The 24,978-nt window shown below is 58.8% G+C and overlaps 2 protein-coding genes across 4 annotated transcripts in view; both read left to right on the plus strand.

Annotated features, from left to right (window-relative positions):
• The window catches only part of COLEC11 (collectin subfamily member 11), a 52,858-nt gene extending 33,899 nt beyond the window's left edge, over nucleotides 1-18,959 (plus strand). For 2 of the 3 annotated variants that reach the window (XM_021667195.2, XM_064363824.1), the window contains exons 4-7: nucleotides 8,131-8,202; nucleotides 11,089-11,142; nucleotides 16,112-16,207; nucleotides 16,413-17,134. In XM_021667195.2, coding sequence (XP_021522870.1) covers nucleotides 8,131-8,202; nucleotides 11,089-11,142; nucleotides 16,112-16,207; nucleotides 16,413-16,804 — 614 coding nt within the window. In that variant the 3' untranslated portion in view covers nucleotides 16,805-17,134. Of the gene's footprint in view, nucleotides 1-8,130; nucleotides 8,203-11,088; nucleotides 11,143-16,111; nucleotides 16,208-16,412; nucleotides 17,135-18,803 lie in introns of those variants that run through there. The other variant, XM_021667194.2, reaches the window with a different exon arrangement.
• Nucleotides 18,960-19,287: 328 nt separating this feature from the next.
• The window catches only part of ALLC (allantoicase), a 55,287-nt gene continuing 49,596 nt past the window's right edge, over nucleotides 19,288-24,978 (plus strand). Inside the window, 1 exon segment of the mRNA XM_012441979.3 lies at nucleotides 19,288-19,353. The gene's annotated coding sequence lies outside the window, so the exon portion shown is untranslated.

The following is a 24,978-nucleotide window of genomic DNA, read 5'->3' on the forward strand; positions in this document are numbered from 1 at the left end:
CAGAAGGGAATAAAAGGGGACAGGAGGTTTTGGGCCACCTGTAGCCGCCCCAACTCCCCACCAGCCCAGTGCCCTTGGTCACAGCTGACACAGGCCAGCAGGCTCAGAGGGCTCTGCTGGGAGGGGGCTCTGCTCCGGGGGAGGGGGACTCTGCTGGGAGGGGGCCCTGCTGGGAGGGGCTCTGCTGGGAGGGGCTCTGCTGGGAGGGGGCCCTGCTGGGAGGGGGCCCTGCTGGGAGGGGCTCTGCTGGGAGGGGCTCTGCTTGGAGCGGGCTCTTCTAGGAGGGGCTCTGCTGGGAGGGGCCCTGCTGGGAGGGGGCCCTGCTGGGAGGGGGCCCTGCTGGGAGGGGCTCTGCTGGGAGGGGCTCTGCTTGGAGCGGGCTCTGCCGGGAGGGGGGCTCTGCTGGGAGGGTCTCTGCTCGGAGCGGGCTCTGGCTGCTGCTTTGCGCAGCCTGGTCTCTTGGCCTCTGTCTCCTCCCCATGGGCTTGGGAGTGGGGCACTGCTTGTCCTCCCACAGTAGCACAAACCCACACCAGGCGTATAGCCTCGGCTCTAAGCAAGACAGCCTCCCTGCAGTTCCTGGCCCGTGGAGGGCAGCTTTGGCTGCATGGTGGGGTGGAAGCCCTGCAGGCTGGGGCCTGCCCACAGTGGAGGTGCTGGGTTTGCAGCCCTGGGCGTGGAGTCAGGCGGCCTCGGCCTGAGTGACATCCATGCCATCAGTGTGTGCTGCTGTTCCCGAGGCACTGAATGCCCTGAGGTGCCACCTGACAGACAAGGAAACTGAGGCTTACAGAGGGTGGTAACTTATGGAAGGTTTCGTGGTGGAGCGCTGGGATTCAGGCCAGGCCTGTCTGATGGCAGAGGCTGTGCTCTGAGTCACAGGGCGCTGTGTTCCTTCCTGGCTCATGGTGTGACCTGCGCTGGTCACTTTACTCTCAGTTCAGAGATACAGCCCTCGCTCACTTACCTTCTGGAGCAGAAGGCAGTGGCTCAGTCTGCTCAGGCAGTTGAAACAGATACCACACAGCGGGCAGCGTGAAGGACAGAGATGGTTTCCCCCTTCCCCCCGTGGTGGAGGCTGGAGGCTGGAAGTCAGGGGTCCGGGTGCCGGCGGAGCATCGTCCTGCTCTGTCTCACGTGGCCTTTCCTCCGTGGCGCACAACCCTGGCATCTCCTTCTCTTCATGTAAAGTCATGGTCCTGTTGGACCGGGGCCCACCTGTGCGACCTCTTTGAAGACCCTGCTTCCATTGGGTCACATTGGGGTTAGGGCTCCAACGTCGGGATTTAGGCGGATGTAATTCAGCCCTAACAGATGGCGGTGATGGGAATGTTGCGAAGCTGAACTCAGCGCGCACATGTGGAGGTGCTTTCCTGGCACAGTCTGCCTGGGAGTATTCAAATTTATTTCTGAAAGATGGAAACATGAGCAGGATCCCGGGACCCTCACCGAGTCCCCACTTGCAGAGGGGCGGCATCAGAGTCACCTTCCCATGGAAAAGCCCAAACACCACAGGAGCCGAGGAGCCTCGTGGCAGAGGCGGATGTGACCCTTCACCTGAATGAAGAGTCAACTATTTGCTAAAAAGCTTCCACCTGGAAAAGATGGGGATGGCGCAAGGGGCTTCCTCCCGACCTGGGAGCAATTTCTCCCTGATACCCCTGAGAGGTGAGATATGAAGCTGGTCAAGGACACTGGCGGGGAGAGAGAAGCGACCTGAAGACCCCCTTCCCCTGTCTTCCCACCCAGAGAGCTCCTCCCTGGAGGACGAGGTCAGGCCCCCAGGCTGACAGGTAGTTGGGATGACAGGCCCAGGAGATGGCGGAGGAGAAGCCCCTGGGGCGCAGATGCACTTGGAGAGGTGCGCTCCTCCCACCTTGGAGAAAGACTCGTTAGCGGTTCAGTCCGTCTACTGGAGGAGGCACTCGTCCTGCTGTTTACACAAGTTAAAACTCGAGATTGAGTTGAGAGCATTTGGCCTTTAGCCATCTCTAAATCGCACAGCCGGATGTTAATGCAAACCCAAGGTCGTCGCTGACACTCGGCACCTGTCTCCAGCGAGTAGAGCTCAGCTCCTGCCCCTGGAGAATATGTCAGCCACTTCCTGCCATAGGGGTTCCTGGAAACCAGATGCAAATGTGGGGGTTTCGAGAAACCAGACACAAATGTGGAAGCCTCTCTCTGACTGCTTGCTGATGGTGAGGGTGCTGTGAGTGCGTCCAGCCTGATCTGGAGGCCTGAACCTCCTCGAGAGGGTACAGGGGGACCACAGCTGACTGAAGACGGGGAGCGGGGGCGGTAAGAAACATAAATATGGACGCGTCCTGACCTTCCTCCTAATGGTCAGCACAGAACCTCAGGAACAGAGCGGTGGAGAGGTGGGGACAGGAGAGTTTGTCTTTGGACAGAAGGCCTGAAGAAGATGCGTGTTCCCTGCAATGCACAGACAGGGCCTGGGACCACGCTAAACAGCAGGTGTGCGTTTCAGGGAACATGAACTTTTCTGTGGGGCCCTCTGTGGGAGGATGAGCAGAAGCAGGGCGGTGGTGGGGGGCTCAGCTCACAGCTTCAGATCTCGGTTGGGGGGGCCCCGCCCTTACAAACCCATCTCACCCTAAATGTCTCCCAAAGGCCTTGTCTCCAGATACCGTCACCCTGGGGTCATGGCTTCAACAGAGGAATTTGGTGGGGGGCACAGTTCCGTCCACTGCAGGGAGTGACATGCTCAGGCCGTGCCTGGGCACTCAGGGTGGGTGGCTGTGTCCATCCTTCCAGGGAACCAGGACACACCAGGATATGTCCTGGGGAAAGGCAGGCAGGCTGGGGCAGGGACTGAGGGTTTCTAGCTGGGTGAAGGGAAGATTTCAGATAGATAACAGTTTCTAAATGTTTGGGGGACTCCTGGAGAAGGTGAATTCAGCTAGCTTTGAATTTCTGTGGGTCAAAACCAGGCTTGCTGGGCGGACCCAGCAGAGGGGCAGCTTCCCCGCTCCCCCCGCCCTGAGAGCTGACCACAGCGTGCCTCCTTCCGCAGCAAAGCGGTGCCCTCCGTCACACTCCAGGGTAGAGTTGCAGTGGCAGGCATCCTCCCTTGCAGTGAGCTTTGCGCATGTACAGCGTGGCTGGTTGATCGAAGCTATTTGTCTCGGTCGCCCTTCTCTCTCCCTGCTCTGGCATCTTGCTGTTATGAAATCTCCAGGTTGGAATAGTCATGACCCAACAGCAGGCCTGGGTGCCCAGCGCCTGCCATAGGAAGAGCAGGCCAGGTGGCTCTGGCAGGCACTGGGCACGCAGGCTGCTGCAGAAAGGGATTCAGAGCAGTGCAGGGCTGGCGCCCTGAGGACGAGGGTGACACGCTGGCACTCCCTCTGGTGTGGGGCTCTGCCCCTCCCTCTGTGAGACCTCCTGGCTGTCTGCCTGGTCCTGGGCCTACCTGGGTCTCGGGCCCCGTCTTCACTGGGTGCCCCCCAGTGCCTCTCACTGCCTCGCTGTGTCCCTGCCTGCTCTGCTGTCCTTGGGTCCCTCCCCGAGCTCCTCTTCCTCACCTGGGGCTCCTGAGGGCCGCCACGGCCCCTGCCTCCCACTGGGAGCTTTTCTCCGGTGTCCTCTGTCTCCCCTGTCTGTCCCCGTCTCCCGTGTGCCCCGTGGCCTCCACCTCTGTACCTCTCCAAAGCCGCCTCTCCCTGCCCCGCCTCAGAGGGGGCTTGCACCCAGTGCCGCCATGTGCGCCTCACCCACGGGTCCCATCAGGCACGAGCCTCTGCTAACGCTGCCTTCTGGGTGTCTCTCAATCTGGGCAGCTCTTCCCACCCTCCCAGACGCCGCCTGCCACGACCCCCGTCACCCCGGCCTCTGCCCTCGGCCTCCTTTCGCGCCTTCCAGTCTCCTGCCGGTGTTGCTGGACACAGGTCTGATCTGGCTGCCCTCTTCTCCAACCCTCCACAACCCCCACGGCACGGAGCACGCACCACGCCCTCTCAGGCTCTGAGGACGGACGAGGAAGCTGTGTCCCATGCCCCTTTTCTATTCCCTTCCTTCACATGCGCTTGCTGGACGGCTTCCCCGATTCACCAGCAGGCCCTGAGCTCTGAATCTGGCAGCCGGCACCCTGCACAGCGGGCGGCACACAGTGCCCGGTGTGTGAAGCAGAGTCGCCTCCATCCTGGCTGGGCCCAGCCTGGGCGCCATTAGGATTGTCCCCTGCCTCCCTCATCACCCCATCGTCCCTCAGGCTGGATGTGGCCCCCAGCTGCCATCATCAGGAGAGCAGCCTGGGCCTCAGAGCAGCAGAGCGTGGCTCTGGTCCTGGCTCTGCCATGCTGGGCTGTGTCATTTTCGTAGCACATATGAGAATGCACGTGAATGTGCTTTGTGGATCAAGGCTGCGTTTTTATGCGATGTAAGCCAGTTTTTGTGGGTGTGTATGTGGTTTCACTTTAGCAAAGCTCACTGGAGTCTGTATTCCATTCTCTGGTTTCTATTTATTCTGAATTGAGGGAATGTTACATCTGCTTCATAAAACAGACTCGGAGTTCCTGGCAGGGAAGCCCTTGATTCTAAGGAGGCAGGTGTTGTCATGGCGGGACAGAGTATTATCTGCGTCCAGTAGGAAGCCCTTCCCACCCCCGCCACCTTGCAGGATGGCCCACATTGAATTTCATTAGTTCCTGTAACTGTGGGTTATAACTGATCATGAAATCCTGAGTTAAATCGGATTGCCTGTTTCTTTTCCTGGTTTTCCCCTATGTACTTGTTTGCTGTTTGCTGGTTGGGCCGGTGATCAGTGGTAATCACCAGCAGACAGGTAGGAGCAGATGCTGAGGGCTTAACACTCCATGAGGGGAGCGCTGAGAAACTCCTCCCGCTCACTTAACTTGTTCTAGAGACTGGGTGACAGTGGCACTCTTAAGCTTGGTCCAGTGATCACAGAGACAGTCCTGTGGGATCTTGGTGTCCCTTTTGCTATGAATGAGAGGAGAAGGGTGGGGGACACACACTGCCCCACACCACTGCTGCACACACCCACGCTGGGGACAGGGGCCAGCAGGTTGTGGGCATTGGGCATCCTGCTCTAGAGCAGGTCAAGTCGGGAGGCCTCTGTGAAGTGCTCCTGGGACCCTCCTCCCTGGCTCAAGTTCACACACTAGAGAGGAGCCCGGGCTTTGCCACCCGCCACCCACCACCCACCCCCACACTGTGTTCTGGACAGTGCCGGTTATGTCCGTGCCTGCAGAGTGTGGGTGCAGGAGTAAGGGCTGGGTGGCACTGCCTTGCTGGGATGGAGGAAAGGCGAGCTCTCCCCTCACACAGGCACGGAGGGGATGGGCCGTGGTCGGGTCTGGAACTTAGGGATGCCCCGTTTGGGCCCTCCATTCTATAGTGTGTGTGACTTCTAAGGGGAACACGTTGTCCTCTGGGAGCTGCATCAACAGGTGGCCTCCTTGTGACAGTCACATACGTGACCCTGAAGAGATGTAGAGCTGTCTTTCTTGGTCTCTTCTATGTCTGTGATGTTAGGGAGGAGGGCCATTGGGCCACCCGGGCGTGTGTGTGATGGAGGAGGCCATCGGGTCACCCGGGCATGTGTGTGATGGAGGAGGCCACAGGGTCACCCGGGCGTGTGTGTGATGGAGGAGTCCACAGGCTCACCCGGGCGTGTGTGTGATGGCGGAGGCCACAGGCTCACCCGGGCGTGTGTGTGATGGAGGAGTCCACAGGCTCACCTGGGTGTGTGTGTGATGGAGGAGTCCACAGGGTCACCCGGGCGTGTGTGTGATGGAGGAGTCCACAGGCTCACCCGGGTGTGTGTGTGATGGCGGAGGCCACAGGCTCACCCGGGAGTGTGTGTGATGGAGGAGGCCACAGGCTCACCCGGGAGTGTGTGTGATGGAGGAGTCCACAGGCTCACCCGGGCGTGTGTGTGATGGCGGAGGCCACAGGCTCACCCGGGCGTGTGTGTGATGGAGGAGTCCACAGGCTCACCCGGGTGTGTGTGTGATGGCGGAGGCCACAGGCTCACCCAGGCGTGTGTGTGATGGAGGAGGCCACAGGCTCACCCGGGTGTGTGTGTGATGGCGGAGGCCACAGGCTCACCCGGGAGTGTGTGTGATGGAGGAGTCCACAGGCTCACCCGGGCGTGTGTGTGATGGCGGAGGCCACAGGCTCACCCGGGCGTGTGTGTGATGGAGGAGTCCACAGGCTCACCCGGGTGTGTGTGTGATGGCGGAGGCCACAGGCTCACCCAGGCGTGTGTGTGATGGAGGAGGCCACAGGCTCACCCGGGTGTGTGTGTGATGGCGGAGGCCACAGGCTCACCCGGGTGTGTGTGTGATGGCGGAGGCCACAGGCTCACCCGGGAGTGTGTGTGATGGAGGAGTCCACAGGCTCACCCGGGCGTGTGTGTGATGGCGGAGGCCACAGGCTCACCCGGGCGTGTGTGTGATGGAGGAGTCCACAGGCTCACCCGGGTGTGTGTGTGATGGCGGAGGCCACAGGCTCACCCAGGCGTGTGTGTGATGGAGGAGGCCACAGGCTCACCCGGGTGTGTGTGTGATGGCGGAGGCCACAGGCTCACCCGGGAGTGTGTGTGATGGAGGAGTCCACAGGCTCACCCGGGCGTGTGTGTGATGGCGGAGGCCACAGGCTCACCCGGGCGTGTGTGTGATGGAGGAGTCCACAGGCTCACCCGGGTGTGTGTGTGATGGCGGAGGCCACAGGCTCACCCAGGCGTGTGTGTGATGGAGGAGGCCACAGGCTCACCCGGGTGTGTGTGTGATGGCGGAGGCCACAGGCTCACCCGGGAGTGTGTGTGATGGAGGAGTCCACAGGCTCACCCGGGTGTGTGTGTGATGGCGGAGGCCACAGGCTCACCCGGGCGTGTGTGTGATGGAGGAGTCCACAGGCTCACCTGGGTGTGTGTGTGATGGCGGAGGCCACAGGCTCACCCAGGCGTGTGTGTGATGGAGGAGGCCACAGGCTCACCCGGGTGTGTGTGTGATGGCGGAGGCCACAGGCTCACCCGGGTGTGTGTGTGATGGAGGAGTCCACAGGCTCACCCAGGCGTGTGTGTGATGGAGGAGTCCACAGGCTCACCCGGGCGTGTGTGTGATGGCGGAGGCCACAGGCTCACCCGGGAGTGTGTGTGATGGAGGAGGCCACAGGCTCACCCGGGAGTGTGTGTGATGGAGGAGTCCACAGGCTCACCCGGGCGTGTGTGTGATGGCGGAGGCCACAGGCTCACCCGGGCGTGTGTGTGATGGAGGAGTCCACAGGCTCACCCGGGTGTGTGTGTGATGGCGGAGGCCACAGGCTCACCCAGGCGTGTGTGTGATGGAGGAGGCCACAGGCTCACCCGGGTGTGTGTGTGATGGCGGAGGCCACAGGCTCACCCGGGAGTGTGTGTGATGGAGGAGTCCACAGGCTCACCCGGGCGTGTGTGTGATGGAGGAGGCCACAGGCTCACCCGGGTGTGTGTGTGATGGCGGAGGCCACAGGCTCACCCGGGAGTGTGTGTGATGGAGGAGGCCACAGGCTCACCCGGGAGTGTGTGTGATGGAGGAGTCCACAGGCTCACCCGGGCGTGTGTGTGATGGCGGAGGCCACAGGCTCACCCGGGCGTGTGTGTGATGGAGGAGTCCACAGGCTCACCCGGGTGTGTGTGTGATGGCGGAGGCCACAGGCTCACCCAGGCGTGTGTGTGATGGAGGAGGCCACAGGCTCACCCGGGTGTGTGTGTGATGGCGGAGGCCACAGGCTCACCCGGGAGTGTGTGTGATGGAGGAGTCCACAGGCTCACCCGGGCGTGTGTGTGATGGAGGAGGCCACAGGCTCACCCGGGTGTGTGTGTGATGGCGGAGGCCACAGGCTCACCCGGGAGTGTGTGTGATGGAGGAGTCCACAGGCTCACCTGGGTGTGTGTGTGATGGAGGAGGCCACAGGGTCACCCGGGCGTGTGTGGGATGGAGGAGGCCACAGGGTCACCCGGGCGTGTGTGTGATGGCGGAGGCCGCAGGGTCACCCGGGTGTGTGTGTGATGGAGGAGGTCACAGGCTCACCCGGGTGTGTGTGTGAGGGAGGAGGCCACAGGGTCACCTGTGCATCAACCAACTTTGTTCTTGTTGTTTTCTACAGGAGACATGGGGGACAAAGGACAGAAAGGCAATGTGGGTCGCCATGGAAAAATCGGTCCCATTGGCTCTAAAGGTATTTGTGATGCGATTCTTGCCTCGTTTCCCCAGCCCCAGGCTCAGGGTCTGGATTCCCTGAGAATACCTCTAGCCTGAACCGTCCTGTCTGGTGCGCTTATTCATTTTCTCGGCACGGTAGGTAAGAAATCTGCAGCAGTGCCTACATTTTTGGGGTGCTTGGAGCTAGTTGCTGGCTCTGTGCCTGCAGCGTGGGGTGAAGTGCCCCCCATGCTGCGGGATTTTCACAGCGCCCCAGGATGGAGGGGCTGCAGCTATCACGTGTGGGCAAGACTCTGGCTGTGCAGCCACAAAGCCCTTAACAAGTCTGGTAACACGCTTTGCGCCTCACGTAAGGAGCAGACAGACCCTGCTTGGGAGATGTGGCGTCTGCTCCCCGCCAGCTCGGGTCTCTCAGGTTTCGAGGCGTTGGTGAGAACAGGACTGGGATGGCAGCGGCGGGTGTGAGCAGCAGCTATGGTGCCACCCAGGCTCAGGCCGCACCTGTGGGTTCTAATCGCACTGTCTCTGCTGCTGCATTTGCTGCACCGCCTTGGTGAGGCGGGCAGATCAGCTGTGCCTCCCTGATGAAAGACTGAGGCCAGGACAGCCAAGGGGTTGCTCAGAAGGCTGCTCCTGTGCCCCGGGGGACATCTGGTCAGTGGACGTCTTTGGAGCGATTGGCTCGTTCCAGGCTTGTGCTGGGCTTCGGGGACAGAGCCGGTGGGAGGGCAAGGAGCTGGCCGTCCCTGAGCTCTGCAGTGCAGACTCATGAGTCTCTGAGGGTTCCTGTGAGGTGTGGCAATGCGGCTGAGCTGCCCTGAGCACCGGCGATGGGGGAGTCTGCTGTGGTCTGTCCGATTCCGGGGCCAGGTTCTTCTGTCTCATTCATCTGTCTCAGAGCAGGATGGCCCAGGTATCAAGAGGCCACGGTCGGGGCTTGAGCTGTGAGGGGTTCTGGTGGTTTGCTTGGATCCATGGTCACAGACCTCCCCCTAGCCCAGCCTGTACCTGGCAGAAAGGGGTCTGTGGCCAGGAGAGCGATGGGGAGGGGCCCAGCTCAGCCACGGGCCTCCTCCTGGAAGGCACCTTCCCTGCCACGGCCAACCCAGGGAAGAGCACGCAGAGATCCACGGAATCCGAGGGAAGTGCGTGCTTCACAAACCCACCTGACGTTATGGTAAGAGGCTCATGGCCCCAAACTTGCCATTTGAAGTATTTTAAGCGTACAACTCAGGAGCACTGAGTACATTCGCAGTGTTTTACAGCCATCAGCACCATTTCCAAAACCCTCTGTCTCTCCAAAGAGAAACTCTGTACGCACCAAGCAGTGCTCCCCGTTCCTCCTCCCCCACCCCGGTCACCTCCGATCTGCTTTCTGTCTCTGGACTGACCCATTCTAGGTATTTCACATCTGTGCAATTCTAACAACGTTTGTCCTTTTGTGTCTAGCTGATTTCACTTAGTGTCATGTTTTCAGGGTTCACCTACGTGGCCGTGTGGTCAGAATTCCCTGCTTTTTAAGGAATAACGTTCCACTGTATGGATGGACCACATTTGTTATCCATTCACCTGTCGACGGACACGGCTCTTTCCACCTGTTGCCTCTTGTGAATAATGCCACGTTGCACACTGACACACACGAAGGGATGTGTACACCTTTCCCATACGGTGTGTGCTCTGGGCGGATTCCAGCATCTCCTAAGGGGCAGCTGGTCCAGGCCGGCCTTGTTTAGCTTTGCTGAGATTGTCATCCTGGGTCTGGTCAAGCTGTGCTTTCATTCCCAAGCTCCCGATGCTGATAAAAGAACACAAAGGAATCAGGTGGGCGGAGGCTGAACCCCTTCTCTCCTTCTGCCGTTGGAATCTGGACCCACACGCGTTCCTTCGCAGAGGGTTTAGGCCCTCTCCGTGAGAATAAAGCAAATGCGTTAGGACTTGTTTCTTTCTGTCTTTTGTTTTTCTGAGACGGAGTCTTGCTCTGTTGCCCAGGCTGGAGTGCAATGGCATGATCTCGGCTCACTGCAACCCCCACCTCCTGGATTCAAGCAATTCTCCTGCCTCAGCCTCCTGAGTAGCTGGGATTACAGGTGTGTGCCATCACACCTGGCTAATTTTTTGTATTTTTAGTAGAGACGGGGTTTTACTGTGTTAGCCAGGATGGTCTCGATCTCCTGACCTCGTGATCCACCTGCCTTGGCCTCCCAAAGTGCTGGGATTACGGGTGTGAGCCACCAGGCCCGGCCAGGACTTGTTTCTATTAAGTCACATGACTTAACTTTAGAGCCGCTGGAAAGCCCTGTTGCCGTCATTTTGTTCAACCCCCTTGTTTTGTAAGTCGAGGGGCAGGGTGGTAAGATGGCTTGTCCCACCTAATAGGAAGTTGGGTCCAGGCCAGGATGGGGTCCAGGGCCCCTGGCGTCTGGGCCCTCCAGGACATCAGGCAGCCATGAGCCGGGGCAGGAAAGACTCTTGGATTAGATGAGCTCTAAGGCCGGCCCTGTGCTCCCTTTTCATGCTCGATCCGAATTTTCCTGCTGTTGTGAGAGACGTGGGGGCAGGGGAGGGGGTGGTGCTGTTGGCAGGAGTGGCCGCTTACTCATGTCACCAGGGATTCATGAGACGGTGTCTGCAGAGTGTTCTGTCAGGTATCCTGGATTTCCCAGAACCGACTTAAAGAATGATCACCTGATAATCCCCGTCATCCCATGACATATATGCTTCATATCACATAAAAAGCGCCAGAAGCAGGAATTACCTGCAGAATGGAGCTCCGGCACGTCACAGCTACAAGAGGGCCTGGGAGAAACCCACCTGAGAAATCTCATTTTCAGTCCTGATGTCTTTAATGCGTAGATCACGTCCGCCTCTTCGTAGTGACTTGGACCTTGTTTTTCGTTTTCAGGTGAGAAAGGAGATTCTGGTGACATAGGACCCCCTGGTCCTGATGGAGAACCAGGTATGGCATAAAGGGTTCAAGGATTTTTAATAAAACGTATTAAAACTTGCAGTTTTGAAAACAATGTAAGTTGTTAAATAGAAGTGCAGCGGGCTGTGGAACAGAGCGCAGGTGCTGGACATGCGGTCCCCGTGCCGGTGATAGTCTCAGAGATGCTTCCGTGTTTGATTTCCTTCTACCTGAATGTGTAACGACCGCTCAGGAGCATCGTCTGCCTGTCCACGGTGTTATTCTCTCTGTGTGCATAGCGGGGCTCAGTGACACCGGTCCTAGGGTGAGCATTCTCCACCTCTTTACCTCTGTGGGCGCTAGGGGTCTCCTCCTTCTACCACCAGACTTCTCAGAAGGCACATCTGAACTCTGCGGCTCTTTCCCTGGTTTCAGACGTCCCTGCAGCCAACTTCCCCGATGGTGCTCCACTGACACAGCTCCCTGTGGAGGTCCCAGAAGCTGGGGTCCAGCCCAGGTGGATGTGGCTTCCCTGTGGGGGCACCTGCTTCCTGCTGCTGAGTCACCAGGACACAGCGTGCCCTGTCCTCTGCCCCTGCCCTCTGGCCACTTTCACACCCCCCACTCTGCTCTTTTTCTCCCAAAGCTCCTTCTGCAGCCCTTCTGCTCCCTCTCCAGAACGGTGACCTCCTTCAGCCCTGGCACAGCCCTCACCCTCATGCCCCTACACAGTGGCCCTCATGAGGTCAAGCCCCAAGGACCCGTGTCTGGTGGGCATCTCCACTGGGGCCTCATGCTCCCCATCTTGCTCACTGCAGTTCTTCCCTCATGCCCTGGATCACCCACACTGAACACTCATGCCCCACGCACACCCTGCACTGCACAGCCACCCCCTCACGCCCCGCACTGCAGGCTCACGCCCTCACACCCCGCACTGCACGCCCACCCTGTCACACCCCTCACTGCACACGCACCCCATCACTCCCCACGCTGCACTCGCACCCCCTCACACCCCACACTGCACACCCAGCCCCTCACACTCTACACTGCACACCCACCCCCTCACACCCCACACTGCACGCCTGCCCCCTCACTCGCTACACTGCACTCTCACTCCCTCACTCCCCACACTGCACACCCACCCCCTCACACCCCGCCCAGCACTCCCACCCCCTCACACCTCGCCCTGCACTCCCACCCCCTCACTCCCCACACTGCACTCCCACCCCCTCACTCCCCACACTGCACTCCCACCCCCTCACTCCCCACACTGCACTCCCATCCCCTCACAGCCCGCCCTGCACTCCCACCCCCTCACTCCCCACACTGCACACCCACCCCCTCACTCCCCACGCTGCACTCCCACCCCCTCACTCCCCACATTGCACTCCCACCCCCTCACTCCCCGCCCTGCACTCCCACCCCCTCACTCCCCACGCTGCACTCCCACCCCCTCACTCCCCACGCTGCACTCCCACCCCCCCACTCCCCACACTGCACACCCACCCCCTCACTCCCCACACTGCACTCCCACCCCCCCACTCCCCACACTGCACTCCCACCCCCTCACTCCCCGCCCTGCACTCCCACCCCCTCACTCCCCACATTGCACTCCCACCCCCTAACTCCCCACACTGCACTCCCACCCCCTCACTCCCCACACTGCACTCCCACCCCCTCACTCCCCACGCTGCACTCCCACCCCCCCACTCCCCACACTGCACTCCCACCCCCTCACTCCCCGCCCTGCACTCCCACCCCCTCACTCCCCACATTGCACTCCCACCCCCTAACTCCCCACACTGCACTCCCACCCCCTAACTCCCCACACTGCACTCCCACCCCCCCACTCCCCACGCTGCACTCCCACCCCCCCACTCCCCACGCTGCACTCCCACCCCCCCACTCCCCACGCTGCACTCCCACCCCCTCACTCCCCACGCTGCACTCCCACCCCCTCACTCCCCACGCTGCACTCCCACCCCCTAACTCCCCACGCTGCACTCCCACCCCCTAACTCCCCACACTGCACTCCCACCCCCTAACTCCCCACACTGCACTCCCACCCCCCCACAACTCCCAAGCTGCTCACTCATCCCCCTTGACCATGTCAGGCATGCGTCCTCTAATCTTCCCTCTGCTTCAGCGCCTCTGGGCTGGGGTTGTTGCTGCCCCCACAGACTGGCCCCTCTCACTCCCACCCCCTCCCCCATTCAGGCCTCATTGCTTTCCAGCTGAATTCCTGGAATAGCATCCTGATGACTGTGTGCTCTCCAGTCCTTTTTTGGTGACCACGAGAGATACTTAAGAGACACTAGATTTGGGTGGAAGATACAGTGTTTCAGTGACTAGAATATTCTTTCAGTCAGATTCCAACCTCCCCCTCCTCCCTCAACCAAGAAGCTGTACAGCAGGACCCAGGAAGAGAATTCAGTGCGTCCAGTGTGTTCAGTGGGGTAGCGGAGAGTGTCCTTCGCAGGCGTCTGCTCGCTGGAGTCAGACTTTGTCCCCCAGACACACTGTGACTCTGTGATCTCGCTCACTTTGCAGCACCGTTCAGAAGGTGCTCCCTCCCTGAGAAGGATTTGACCCTTGGAAACCAGAGAGAAAAGAGAGGGGCTAGATTTCAGAATAAAAGTCTTTGTTTCAGTAGCTCCTCCAACACCACAGACATAGGGTGTCCCTGCCTGTGTGACCATCACTCAGGGTACCTCTAGTCACTCAGCCAACCTGAGCCGCCTGGACAAAGCCTCTGGGAGACAGGAGGACGCCGAGGCAGGTGAGGGCGGGGCCAGGAGAGGGGACATCCGGGGCTGAGTTGCTGCCGTCAGGCCTACCTTGGTCAGAGAGCGTGGAGGTTAAAAGAGGAAAGGAATCCATCCTTCCTGGCAGCATCTCCTCAGAGAGCCTCTATCACCTCAAACGCAGCGAGCTTGATGATAAAATAGATTTTAGAAAATGTGTCTCAGATAAAACTTCCATTAAAAAACCCCAAAACCAAAGCAAACCCAAGAAAGATCGAGTTCCTTTTTTTTTAAGACGGAGTCTCGCTCTGTTGCCCTGGCTAGAGTCCAGTGGTGCCATCTTGGCTCACCACAACCTCCGCCTCCCAGGTTCAAGCGATTCTCCTGCCTCAGCCTCCCAAGTAGCTGGGACTACAGGTATGCACCACCACGCCCGACTAATTTTTAAATTTTTTGTAGAGATGGGGTTTCACTATGTTGGTCAGGCTGGTCTTAAACTCCTGACCTTGTGATCCACCTGCCTCGGCCTCCCAAAATACTGGGATTACAGGCATGAGCCACCTCACCTGGCCCGAAAGATAGAGTTTCGAATGTGCAGTTGTGAGTGAGGGGTCTCACGTATGGGTGCGAGGGAGGTGGTTTGGGCTGTAAGTGATTGCTGATGTCCAGGAAGATGGGATTAAACTTCTGCAGGATGTGCCAGACTGCAGTGGGGGCTGAGACTCCACACGGGAAACTGGGAAAAGTCGCAAAGCCCGCCTGCATGCCACAGCTGTGGGGTGGATGGCGGGTGCTGGGCAGGCCCAGGCCCCGATTCTGGGGACAGGCAGAGGCAGCCGGGCCACGGGGAGCCCCAGCACCATGGAGGCGATGACCAGGTGTGGCCCTTCACAGGAGGAAGGCTGGGGTCTGCCTGGGGACTAGGAACAGACTCGCAGCCTGGAGACTGGCTGGTAGAGCTGGGAGGATGGAGGGTAACTCAGCTGATCAGTCAGCTAGAGAGGGCTTAGGACAGCTGCGTGTGCTGGGCCCCGTGCCGCCTGCGAGCATCAGAGGGACTTCTCACCTCGCCAGACGGGCGCAGAAACTCAATTTTGGAGCCCAGACTGTCTGCCTGGGCCCAGATCTCAGACTCTCTGTGGCCCGTGGCTCTCAGTGGCCTCAGATGTGGTGCAGGGCTAGCAGCCACATGTGGTCCCAGGCATGTGGGAACAGAATGAGCTCACGGAGAATGGGATCTGCTGCCCGGAAGGGCTGCGAGGAGCTCCCTGTTATTTCGGTGCGGGAGGTGGCTTCCCGCTGGGGCTGTGCGTCTCCCTCATCAGGACACCTGTGCTGCTCCCTCTTGTGTGTAAGGAAGGGCAGACACCAGCTTCATTTCTCCCTCCCCGTCGGCTCCCTCTTACCACCATTTCAATACATGCAAGCAATTCCTGTCTTAAAGCAGAACGGCTGCAAAGCCCCAGAGCCCCTCTCTAGCGGCTGCCCGTCTGCAGCTCACCCGAGTTCTATACTCTGGGACTCTGCCTTGCCCTCCACACTCCTGCCCCATCGTCCAGTTGGGACAGCCCCTGGCCCCTAGGTGGTGGGTCCCAGGGCCGCTCTGGCCGTCCTCCCACCAGTGCAGGCCTGCCCTCCTCACTTCCTCCCAGGCTCACCCATGGCTGGCAGGTGCTCCCGGTGATGCTGCCCTGAACCCCCTCCCTGAGCCATCCCTCAGCCCCTGTGTGTGCCAACAGTGCCCAGCTCTGTGCCCACTTCCCAGCTGACGTGTCACAGGCACCTCTGTGTTGGCAGATTCCGCCTCCTGTGCTCAGCCAGGGATGGCCCCGAGGCTGCCTCTACAGCTCTGACAGCAGACGCCGCTGCCCCCTTCAGCTCCCCTCAGCCCTGCGGTGCCCCAAGCCATGGAGGCCTGCTGGCCCTCCTTGCCGTCTTCCTCAGGGGATCTAGCTTTTCTCACTGCACGCCCTCAGCCAGGCCCACTTCCCCGGGTCCGACCTGCCCCGGGCTGCTTCGCCCGCCTGCATCTCCACTTCTCCTCCCCTACAGCCGGCAAGGTTTCGAATACACGTGTCTGCCCTCCCTCCGCTCCTGTCGAGCTTCCACTGCTCCCCCTGCCTTTAGGATGAGGTGGGAGATGGTTGTTGTGGCCAGAAACGCCCGTGTGGCGTGTTTATTGAGTAAAATGCGTCTTTCTGGGGAGGGGTCCTTGCCTCTCTTCTGAGCCGGAGCCCTCGTCCAGCCTTTGTAACTCGTGGGCCCGTCCCCTGCAGGCCTCCCGTGTGAGTGCGGCCAGCTGCGCAAGGCCATTGGGGAGATGGACGACCAGGTCTCCCAGCTGACCAGCGAGCTCAAGTTCATCAAGAATGGTATGTGGCTCCCAGCGCCACCCGCCTGCCCGCCCTCCCTCCCACCTCCCACCTCCCACCTCCCACCTCCCAGCCTGTCCGAAGCCCCCCAGTGAAGGCCCTGCCGTGCCCATGCCTGCCCTGCCGGCCCCTGCTGCGGATGGCGGTGCCCTAAGTCTGTCGCAGAGATGCAAGCGCTGGCTTTTCAGCGCCGCCCTCCCCACAGCTGTCGCGGGTGTACGGGAGACGGAGAGCAAGATCTACCTGCTGGTGAAGGAGGAGAAGCGCTACGCGGACGCCCAGCTGTCCTGCCAGGGCCGCGGAGGCACGCTGGGCATGCCCAAGGACGAGGCTGCCAACGGCCTGATGGCCGCATACCTGGCGCAGGCCGGCCTGGCCCGGGTCTTCATCGGCATCAACGACCTGGAGCGGGAGGGCGCCTTCGTGTACTCTGACCGCTCCCCCATGCAGACCTTCAACAAGTGGCGCAGCGGCGAGCCCAACAACGCCTACGACGAGGAGGACTGCGTGGAGATGGTGGCCTCGGGCGGCTGGAACGACGTGGCCTGCCACACCACCATGTACTTCATGTGCGAGTTCGACAAGGACAACATGTGAGCCTCGGGCGGCTGCCCGCTGGGGGCCCCGCGTGTCCCCGCGGGGTTGGCAGGGCCAGCGCCCAGGTCACGGTGCCAGCCCGGGAGCTGTCCCTCTGCGCAGAGGGCGGCCGCTTCAGGGCGGAGGCTCACGGAATGGAGGGAATGGCGCAGGCTTCAGAGGAAAAGGAAGGTGCCCCGGGGTTCTGTCTCTGGAGAGGCAGTTTCACTACCCGTGTTGTAGCCCAAATGTCGCTATGTAATTATACCCAGAACGGCTCTTCCCTAAAGCTCCTGCCTTTGTCCAAGCTATCCAATAAAATCTTTAAGTAGTGCAGTAGTTAAGTACAAATAGTGGTAATGGGGTCTTGAATTACTAGCTTTTAATTTCTATATGGAAAATAACTCACTTAACTTTGACAAACGCTTCTGTAGATTACATTACAATATAGGTTCCTTTGCACTGTTATCCAAGTAAAAACAATTTTGCTTTGCTTCCAACTCAGATTTCAGAGAAACAACAACAAAATTCTCCAAACTTTACTACTAAATGTGTGTAGTCATTTTTTTCCTTAATTTTTTCAATAGCTGTATTAGTTATCTTTAATTTTCATTCATTAATTTCTGTGGCGGTGACATTTTGCTGTGTTGCCCGGGCTGGCCTTGAAATCCTGGGCTCGAGTGATGCACCCCCCTCGGCCTCCTGGGTAGCTGGGACTCCAGGCAGGAGTCACTACTGCCAACTTGTATTAGTTATCTATTGCTGCCTAACAAATTACCCCAAGACTCAGTGGCCTAAGACAGAAAGATTTATCACCTCGCAGATCAGGAATTTGCACAGGGCTTAGCTCGGTCTTCTGCTTCAGGGCCTCTCCCAAGCTGGAACCCAGGCCACTCCTCGTGTGGTTTGGGGAGAACTCAGATCCTCCTGGGTTGTTGGATGGAGGGCCTCAGTTTCCCACCATTTGTGGGTCACAGGCTCCCGCAGTTCTGTCACAGGGGCCCTTCCCCTGGGCTGCCCCTGACAGTGCCTTCCCCAGGGCAGCCCAGGAGAAGAGCTGAAGAGAGAAGCCTAGGCCCTTCCTAAGCTGACCTGGACGTGCCCTGCTATCTGTGTCCACTGCCTCGCCATAAAGGAACCCCGAGGCTGGGCAACAGATCAAGAAAGAGGTTTATTTGGCTCACGGTTCTGCAGGCTGGTGGTGCCAGCATCTGCTCCTCGTGAGGCCTCAGGCTGTGTCTGCTCTTGGAGGAGGGGGAGGGGGAGCCGGTGCCCACAGAGATCACCTGGGGGAGGGAAGCTGCAAAGAAAGAGAGGGAGGCACTGGGCTGTTCTGCATCACCACGCTGGGGAACGGAGAGGGTGGGAACTTGCTCACTACGCTGAGGACTGAGGCCTGACCACAGCACCAAGACACTCATGAGGGGCCCCCAACCCCTGACCCAAATACCTCCTATCAGGCTGAGGGTCACGTTTCAACACCAGATCCAGAGAGGCCAAGCAGGAAACCACAGCACGTGCCTTCCCTCTGCCGTGCTCTGCCGGCTTGAGGCCAGGCACCCGGGGCAGCCGACACATGGGGGGAGTCCGGGAGGCGGGGACCGCTGGGGGTCAGTTCAGAAGCGGCCAGCCTCAGTACCTCACAGTTATGTTTTTTGTATTTCAGAATCCCAATAAAAATAACGTATCTTCATTTCTAAACTAGAACACAGGTCCACGCGTGCTCCACCCCGGTTGGTATCGTGGGGCGGTGGAGTAGTGGAGCCACTCCCGGGGCTCGTGTATTTGTGCACATCCTGCGAGGGAGGTTCCCACGGCCCTTTGTGATCAGTTGTCTGTTCTGGGTGTTTGAACAGGGAAAAGCCTTGGAAGATAAAGAGAGTGTCTCCCTCCCCTATCTCCCCTCCAGAGAACAGGGCAGGTTTGCCTGCAGCCTTGGAAGATAGAGAGAGTGTCTTGTTCTGGGGCACAGGCAGGCATGGTTACCGTCCAGCATAATAAAGATGGTATCTCCCTCCAGGAAAAAGGGCAGGCACGCGTCCTATCTGCCAGAGAAGAGCTGGCTTCCCTAGGCTCTGGGGTCCTCCCTGTAATGGACCCACCGCAGGTGGTGTCTGCCTTCTTCCTAAACCCTGCATGGAATGGAGCTCAGGATACCGCTGCAGAAATGCCAAATCCCTGGCCATGGCTGTTGCTGTGAGTAGCAAAGTCCTTTGTCTCTGACCCAGGAGTCTCATGTCTTCAGCCGGCACCCAAGAACCTGGGGCTGTAAGGAGGGTAAAATCTCAGCCCTTTCACCGTTCTTGACAGGAATTTCTTGACATTTCCTTGAATTTAATTCTCATCTCTTTGGAAGGACACAGCAAAAGTTTATTCCAGACCTGAGCGGTCCCTGGTTTGGCTGGATGAGAAGAGGAGCACCTTGTCTTCATGGAGCAGGTTCCAGTGAGTGACGCGCAGCTGGAGAAGCAGGTGCCGGGCCTCGCCTGCTGGAGGGGAGCCCAGGAGAGCCGCCAGGCTTTGGCTTCAGTGGCGCAGACTCTGTGTGTGAGAGACTGAGTCTTCTGCAGGTGCGTATATCCTTCTGGTGCTTACAAGTTACTGCAGCCATCCGCTCACCCTCTATCTGCTCACCGTGCATTCGTTACTCAGCAGTCAGTCTGAATAGTTCTCTGTTTCTGACTATCAGACCCATGGTTCTCTGTGTGGCAGTTCCACCAATACCTGGAGTGTAGCTGAGGAATTGGGCAACGATGCTGTGTGTGTTGCGGGGGCCAGGCTGTGTGTGGGGAGGGCGGTCACTGAGCAGGTCATCTCACTGAATGGGCAGGTCCTCAGTGGTCCCCACTTCCTGTCTCACAGGCTGTGTTCTGCTGTCCATCATCCCCGTGAGGACGCAGAGCCACTTTCTCAGCTCTCCACCCCTCAACCCTCAGCCCCCCATTGCCTCGGAACTCTCTGGTTGACTGAGGTTGGCCTTGAAATGTAGGGCCCCACACAGGCTGTGGGGGTTGCGTGTGTTAGACCATGTAAAGGTAATTTGTAATATGTTCAATGCAACACACACATATGTCTAAGAAGTAAAAATCCTCCTTTTCTTCAATCAACTTTGCTCTAGTTGGGGGTCAGTTTTTATAGGCCTTTTTCAAAAGCGTGCATATGCACACACACATACATGCAATTATATACACACACATGTGATTATATGCACACCGACGTGATTATATGCACACCGACGTGATTATATGCACATACACACAATTGTATGCACACACATGCGATTATATGCACACACAACTTGATTATATGCACACACACATTATATGCACACCGACGTGATTATGTGCACACCGACGTGATTATATGCACATACACACAATTGTATGCACACACATGCGATTATATGCACACACAACGTGATTATATGCACACACACATTATATGCACACCAACGTGATTATGTGCACATACACACAATTATATGCACACACACATGCAATTATATGCGTGCACACACACATGATTAAAACGTAACTGGAGAACGGGCGGGGTGGCATCCTTTCTCACCCTGCCTTCTTCATTGACAACTTGTCTTGGAGCAATTCCCATGCTGCTCCTGGGGTCTGCCTGCTCCTTCCATCCTGCTGCAGAGTATTCCAGAGTGCGGCCCCTGGGGTCGCTCACCATCCCTGGGGGTCACTCACCATCCTCTCCTGATGGACGCTAGCACTGTTTCAGCCTTCACTCTTGCAACAGGGCTGCCTCAGGCTCCTGGACTGCGCCTTGAGGTGCACCCCCTCCGTTGAGACCCCATCTGAAGGGGAGAAGCAGAGCTGGCAGCTGAATGGCTGCACTTAGAGTTTTGAGAACAGATCCAGTGCCGAGTCTAGACCTGTTATTTGCAGGTGGCAGAGGAGAGACCAGGCTCTGCTGATGATGGTGCCGTGGGTGGGTATGGGGGCAATGGGCGGTGGGCGTCCTGGAGGCAGCAGCGCCAGGGGCTCCGGCAGCCCTGCCAGCCTCTCCACCCTCTGCTCGTGATGAGTCTGGACCCTCGGGGTGGGAGGAGGAGAGATCTTTGGCCTAGAGAGGCTTGTCCTCTTCCATTTCTTCCCCCATTAAGGAGCAGAGGCAATTATTTTAATGGATGAGTCTTATTCATTATGTGGAGTGGCTTCTCCCTGACACGTCTCCCAGTCAAACAGGAAAGCATGTCTTCCCATCTGTCTTTAATGAGCCTTTCACATGCTCGAGGCTGCTCTGCCTCGGCTGGGGGAGCCAAGACGCTCGTGTCGCTGGAGAAGCTCTCGTGCACACAGGGTGTTGGTTTTGTGCATGTGAGGCTGGCTGGCTCTTCCTCACCTGCTCAGGAGCGTCCACTGCCCACAGAGCCTCCCTGGCTGCCCCAGGTCCACCAGTCCTGGGTGCCGCTGGGCTTTGGGACCCTGTGGGGTGTGGGGTACTGCCCTCAGAGTGGGTGGAGACCCTGCTTCCATGTGTGGATTCCCTGGTTCCCTGGCCACCAGGGAGCCTGCCAGCCGGGCCTCCACTCCCACAGGGCTGCCTGCAGCCCTTTGTCCCTGTGTCCACGGGCCGTGGGCTGCCCACCACCCCCCCATTCTCTGCTCCAACACCAACCCCATCCTCCTGTGAATCCATTCAGACAGATGGCCGCCTGTTCCGCTGCACATCACATGATCTGCTGTGGCCCAGGCTGGGACACGCCGTCAAGTGACAGTATGATCTTCATGAAGTTACTGAAAGTTCCTAGGCCTCAGTGTCCTCATCTGTGGAGTGAATGATTTTCACACCTCCCACTGAGGCCTTGTGAGGATTACACGACACCGTGTGTGCAGAGCAGTCAGTGTGGTGGAGTGCTGGGTGTTGAGTACTGAGTACTTGACCCCGTAGAGAAGCCACGAGACAAGGCAGCGGTGACATAACCCCGGACAGTAAGTCCTCATGCATGTCGTAGCTTCTGGAAACGGCAGGCTCAGGTGAAGTGGCATCTGATGAAACCAGTTCCACACTGGGCGAATTGATGAGCAAGACTGGTGTGCCCAGAGCATAACTCTGATCACAGTTATCACCCGACTTCGAAACAAAGACTCCAGACACTTCTAATATCAAATTCTGCAGTAAATGTGGTCTGCACATACAGTTAAGAAAGATTAATAAAAACTGAGATCCGTGTCACCCAGCGATTCCAGTTCAGGGGTGCGGGTGGCCCGAGCCTGACCTGGCAGCTCAGGGTGCCGGGTGGGCTCCAGTCCTGGAGAGGACGCCCTACCCCCGCAGGGTGACACACACACCCGCACTCACTCACACGCAGGGACTCGTGCACACGTGTGGATGTAGGAGGAAAGCAGCGTGTCCACAGACAATCCACGCAGACACGGGGAGAACGAGCGGACGCCACAGACGGTGGCCCCAGCTGGGAACAGGCATGTTCCTCCTCAGTGCTGGGACGAAGCGAGGTTGGACGGGACACGGAGATTCGGGGACCTGCTGCCCATAGCTGCCCAGCCACCACGCTTCAGCAGCATCCAAGGCATTTTCCAAACTTGCTCTGTCATGACCTGGGTGTGACGTGTGACTGCCCTGAAAGCCACAGAGCCGTCATCTGTGGGCCTCCACCCCTTCCTCCACTCTTATACCTGATTCGGCCAGAAAACAAGAGCCATTTGGCACTGGCGGCAGAGTGACCTCACTAGCTGCCCATGCAGAGCCTGGGGGCGGGTCTGTCTGTACCTGGAGCTCAGGGCCATTCTGTGGGCCTGCACGGGTTGTGCACTGCACAAATCCAGAGCCACTCTTCCTAGAGCTCCAATCTGCACAAGTATCCATGGCAGCTTTGCAGGCATCCACGCCGTAGACACAAGGAGGCTGGGAAGCACCTATGTGAAGGGAAGAGGGCAGCGCTGGCTGAGAGGGCAGAGGAAGCCGGGAGACCTCCTGGAGGACAGAACATTCTCTGTGTTCTGGGGTTTAGGGAAATAAGCAGAAAAGCTTGGCTCCAGGTTCCTGTAGGAGCCCCCACTGCTCCTCCCGGGGGCTGGAGTGGCACCCACAGGGCTGTTGGGGCAGCCGGGATTCCCTGTCTGTGGCCGGCCACCAGGCTGATGGCCCCTGAGTTGACCCAAGCGCCCTGCCTTGCCAGGACCGAAGCTGAGCACCATCTGCTGGGGAGTGGGTGAGAGAATGGCACGGCACAGTGACTGACAGGTGGAAGCCTGGTGAGGCTGGGGAGAGGGGGCAGCTCCACCCAGCAGCATCCTGAAGCCCCTCTGCCTGGTGAATGCAACGGCCCTGGGAGCTCCCTGCCCCATAGATCTGTGGGGGTCAGCAGTGCATGCACCTCCCTTTCAGATGCTCTGCTCCTGGGACGCCCCACACCTGTCTAAGGCTGTTTCCTCCCCATTCAGGTGAGGAGCCTGGACAAAAACACCTCTGTGCCTCCGCACTACCCTTCACATCTGGGTACCCACTGCCACGCAGACCCCCACCTCCAGCCCTCCAGCCGGCTTCATGGAGGGGAGTCTGTGTTAACAGCAGGCATGGTGAAGGCGCACGGGGCCTTTCTTTGTACCTGGTTAATACAGCGGTGCAGGATTATGCTTGCTTTAAAGCAAACGTGATGAGCTATAAACACTGGGCGTGAACTCAGAACCATTACCCGATTTAATTCCCACAACCTTCGACGAGGGGCCTATTGTGTAGACTGCAGACTCTGATCTGCAAAGTGGGAAGGAAACGCTTTGGTTAAGGGGAGAGCCGGGATTTATTAGGTGCTGCATTGAGGCATGACCGGAAAGCTGGCACGCACGTATTTTTCAGAGCCGTCTCTCCAGCGTGGGCTGAGATGGATGAGCGCCCAGACGCCGCCCGGGGCTGCCTGGCGGTGGCTGCAGATCCGCGGCTCTATACTGCCATCTAGTGGGCAACGAGGACCAGGACGGCGGCGCCCACCCAGGCGGGGGGAGGTTTGCAGAACCGAGGAGGGCGCTCAGGCCGCGGGTCCCGGCAGGAATTCTTTCTTTTGGATGGTGTGTGTGTGTGTGCACGCGTGTGTGCACGCGTGTGTGTGCGTGCATGTGTGTGTGTGCATGAATATGCGTGTGCATGAGGTGGGAGGGGAGACGAGCCGCCGACAGTGAGAAGCGTGGAAAGAACAAAGAGCAGGCTGCAGCAGCCCCAGGCAGAGGCCGAGGTGTCAGACTCTCCGGAAAGCACCCGGCCCTGCTCCGCCAGAGTTCGCATCCTCAGTGACACCCACGCTGTGTCCCTGTGGTGACAGCAGCCACGCAGACATGATGACTGAAAGAGCAGTCAGGAGAAAGATGGGTCACTGTGGCCGTGGATGGCAAAGCCGAGCTGCAGGTGGAGGCAGGAGGCGTGCACGCGTTTCGTCAGGGGCAGGCCCAGGTCCCTGACAGATGTCGTGTGGCTCTCAATCGTCCTCATTTACAGGCAGCTGTTCATCCAATGTTCCTCCTCTCTCAGTCCTGAAACTGCTCTCGAGCTCTGCTGACACTGCAGAAGGCGACTCACGGTCACTGGCATGGAAACCGTGCCCCTCCTTCCCGAGTGCGCCCATCGGGGGCTGTGGTCAGTGAGGGCTGAGGTCACCAGGCACGACCTGGCTCCGTTCAGCAGCTCTGAACCACGAACCGCACGTTTCTTAGTTCAAGCAGGAAAATCGCAGTGTGGCTAATTTAAGCACAAAGGGAATTTGTTGAAAGCGTTTTGGGAGCGTGCAGGAATTCTGGGCGACCTGGAGCCCTGCCTGGGTGTGAGTGGAAGGGAACAAAGCCCGGGGATCGTGCGGCTGACCACGACCGCGGCCTGCGAGGGCCCCTCTGCTGCGGGCAGCAGATGCGGTTGCTTGCTAGGCTGCCTGCTGTTGCCGTGGGAGCAGCTGTGCTGCTGTTTGCATTTCTCTAGCTGCCCATGCAGAGCCTCGGGGCGGGTCTGTCTGTACCTGGAGCTCAGGGCCATTCTGTGGGCCTGCACGGGTTGTGCACTGCACAAATCCAGAGCCACTCTTCCTAGAACTCCAATCTGCACAAGTCATCCGTGGCAGCTTTGCAGGCATCCACGCCGTAGACACAGAGGAGGTGGGAGGCACATGTTTTTCAGTTTCTATGGGGGGAGGAAAGTGTGCTTCCTAAGGATGGGGATACCCCGAACATTGT

The sequence above is a fragment of the Aotus nancymaae genome, unplaced genomic scaffold (genome assembly GCF_030222135.1).
Source record: "Aotus nancymaae isolate 86718 unplaced genomic scaffold, 86718_ANA_hifiasm-v0.15.2.pri h1tg000057l, whole genome shotgun sequence".
In the NCBI taxonomy this organism is placed as follows: Eukaryota; Metazoa; Chordata; class Mammalia; order Primates; family Aotidae; genus Aotus; species Aotus nancymaae.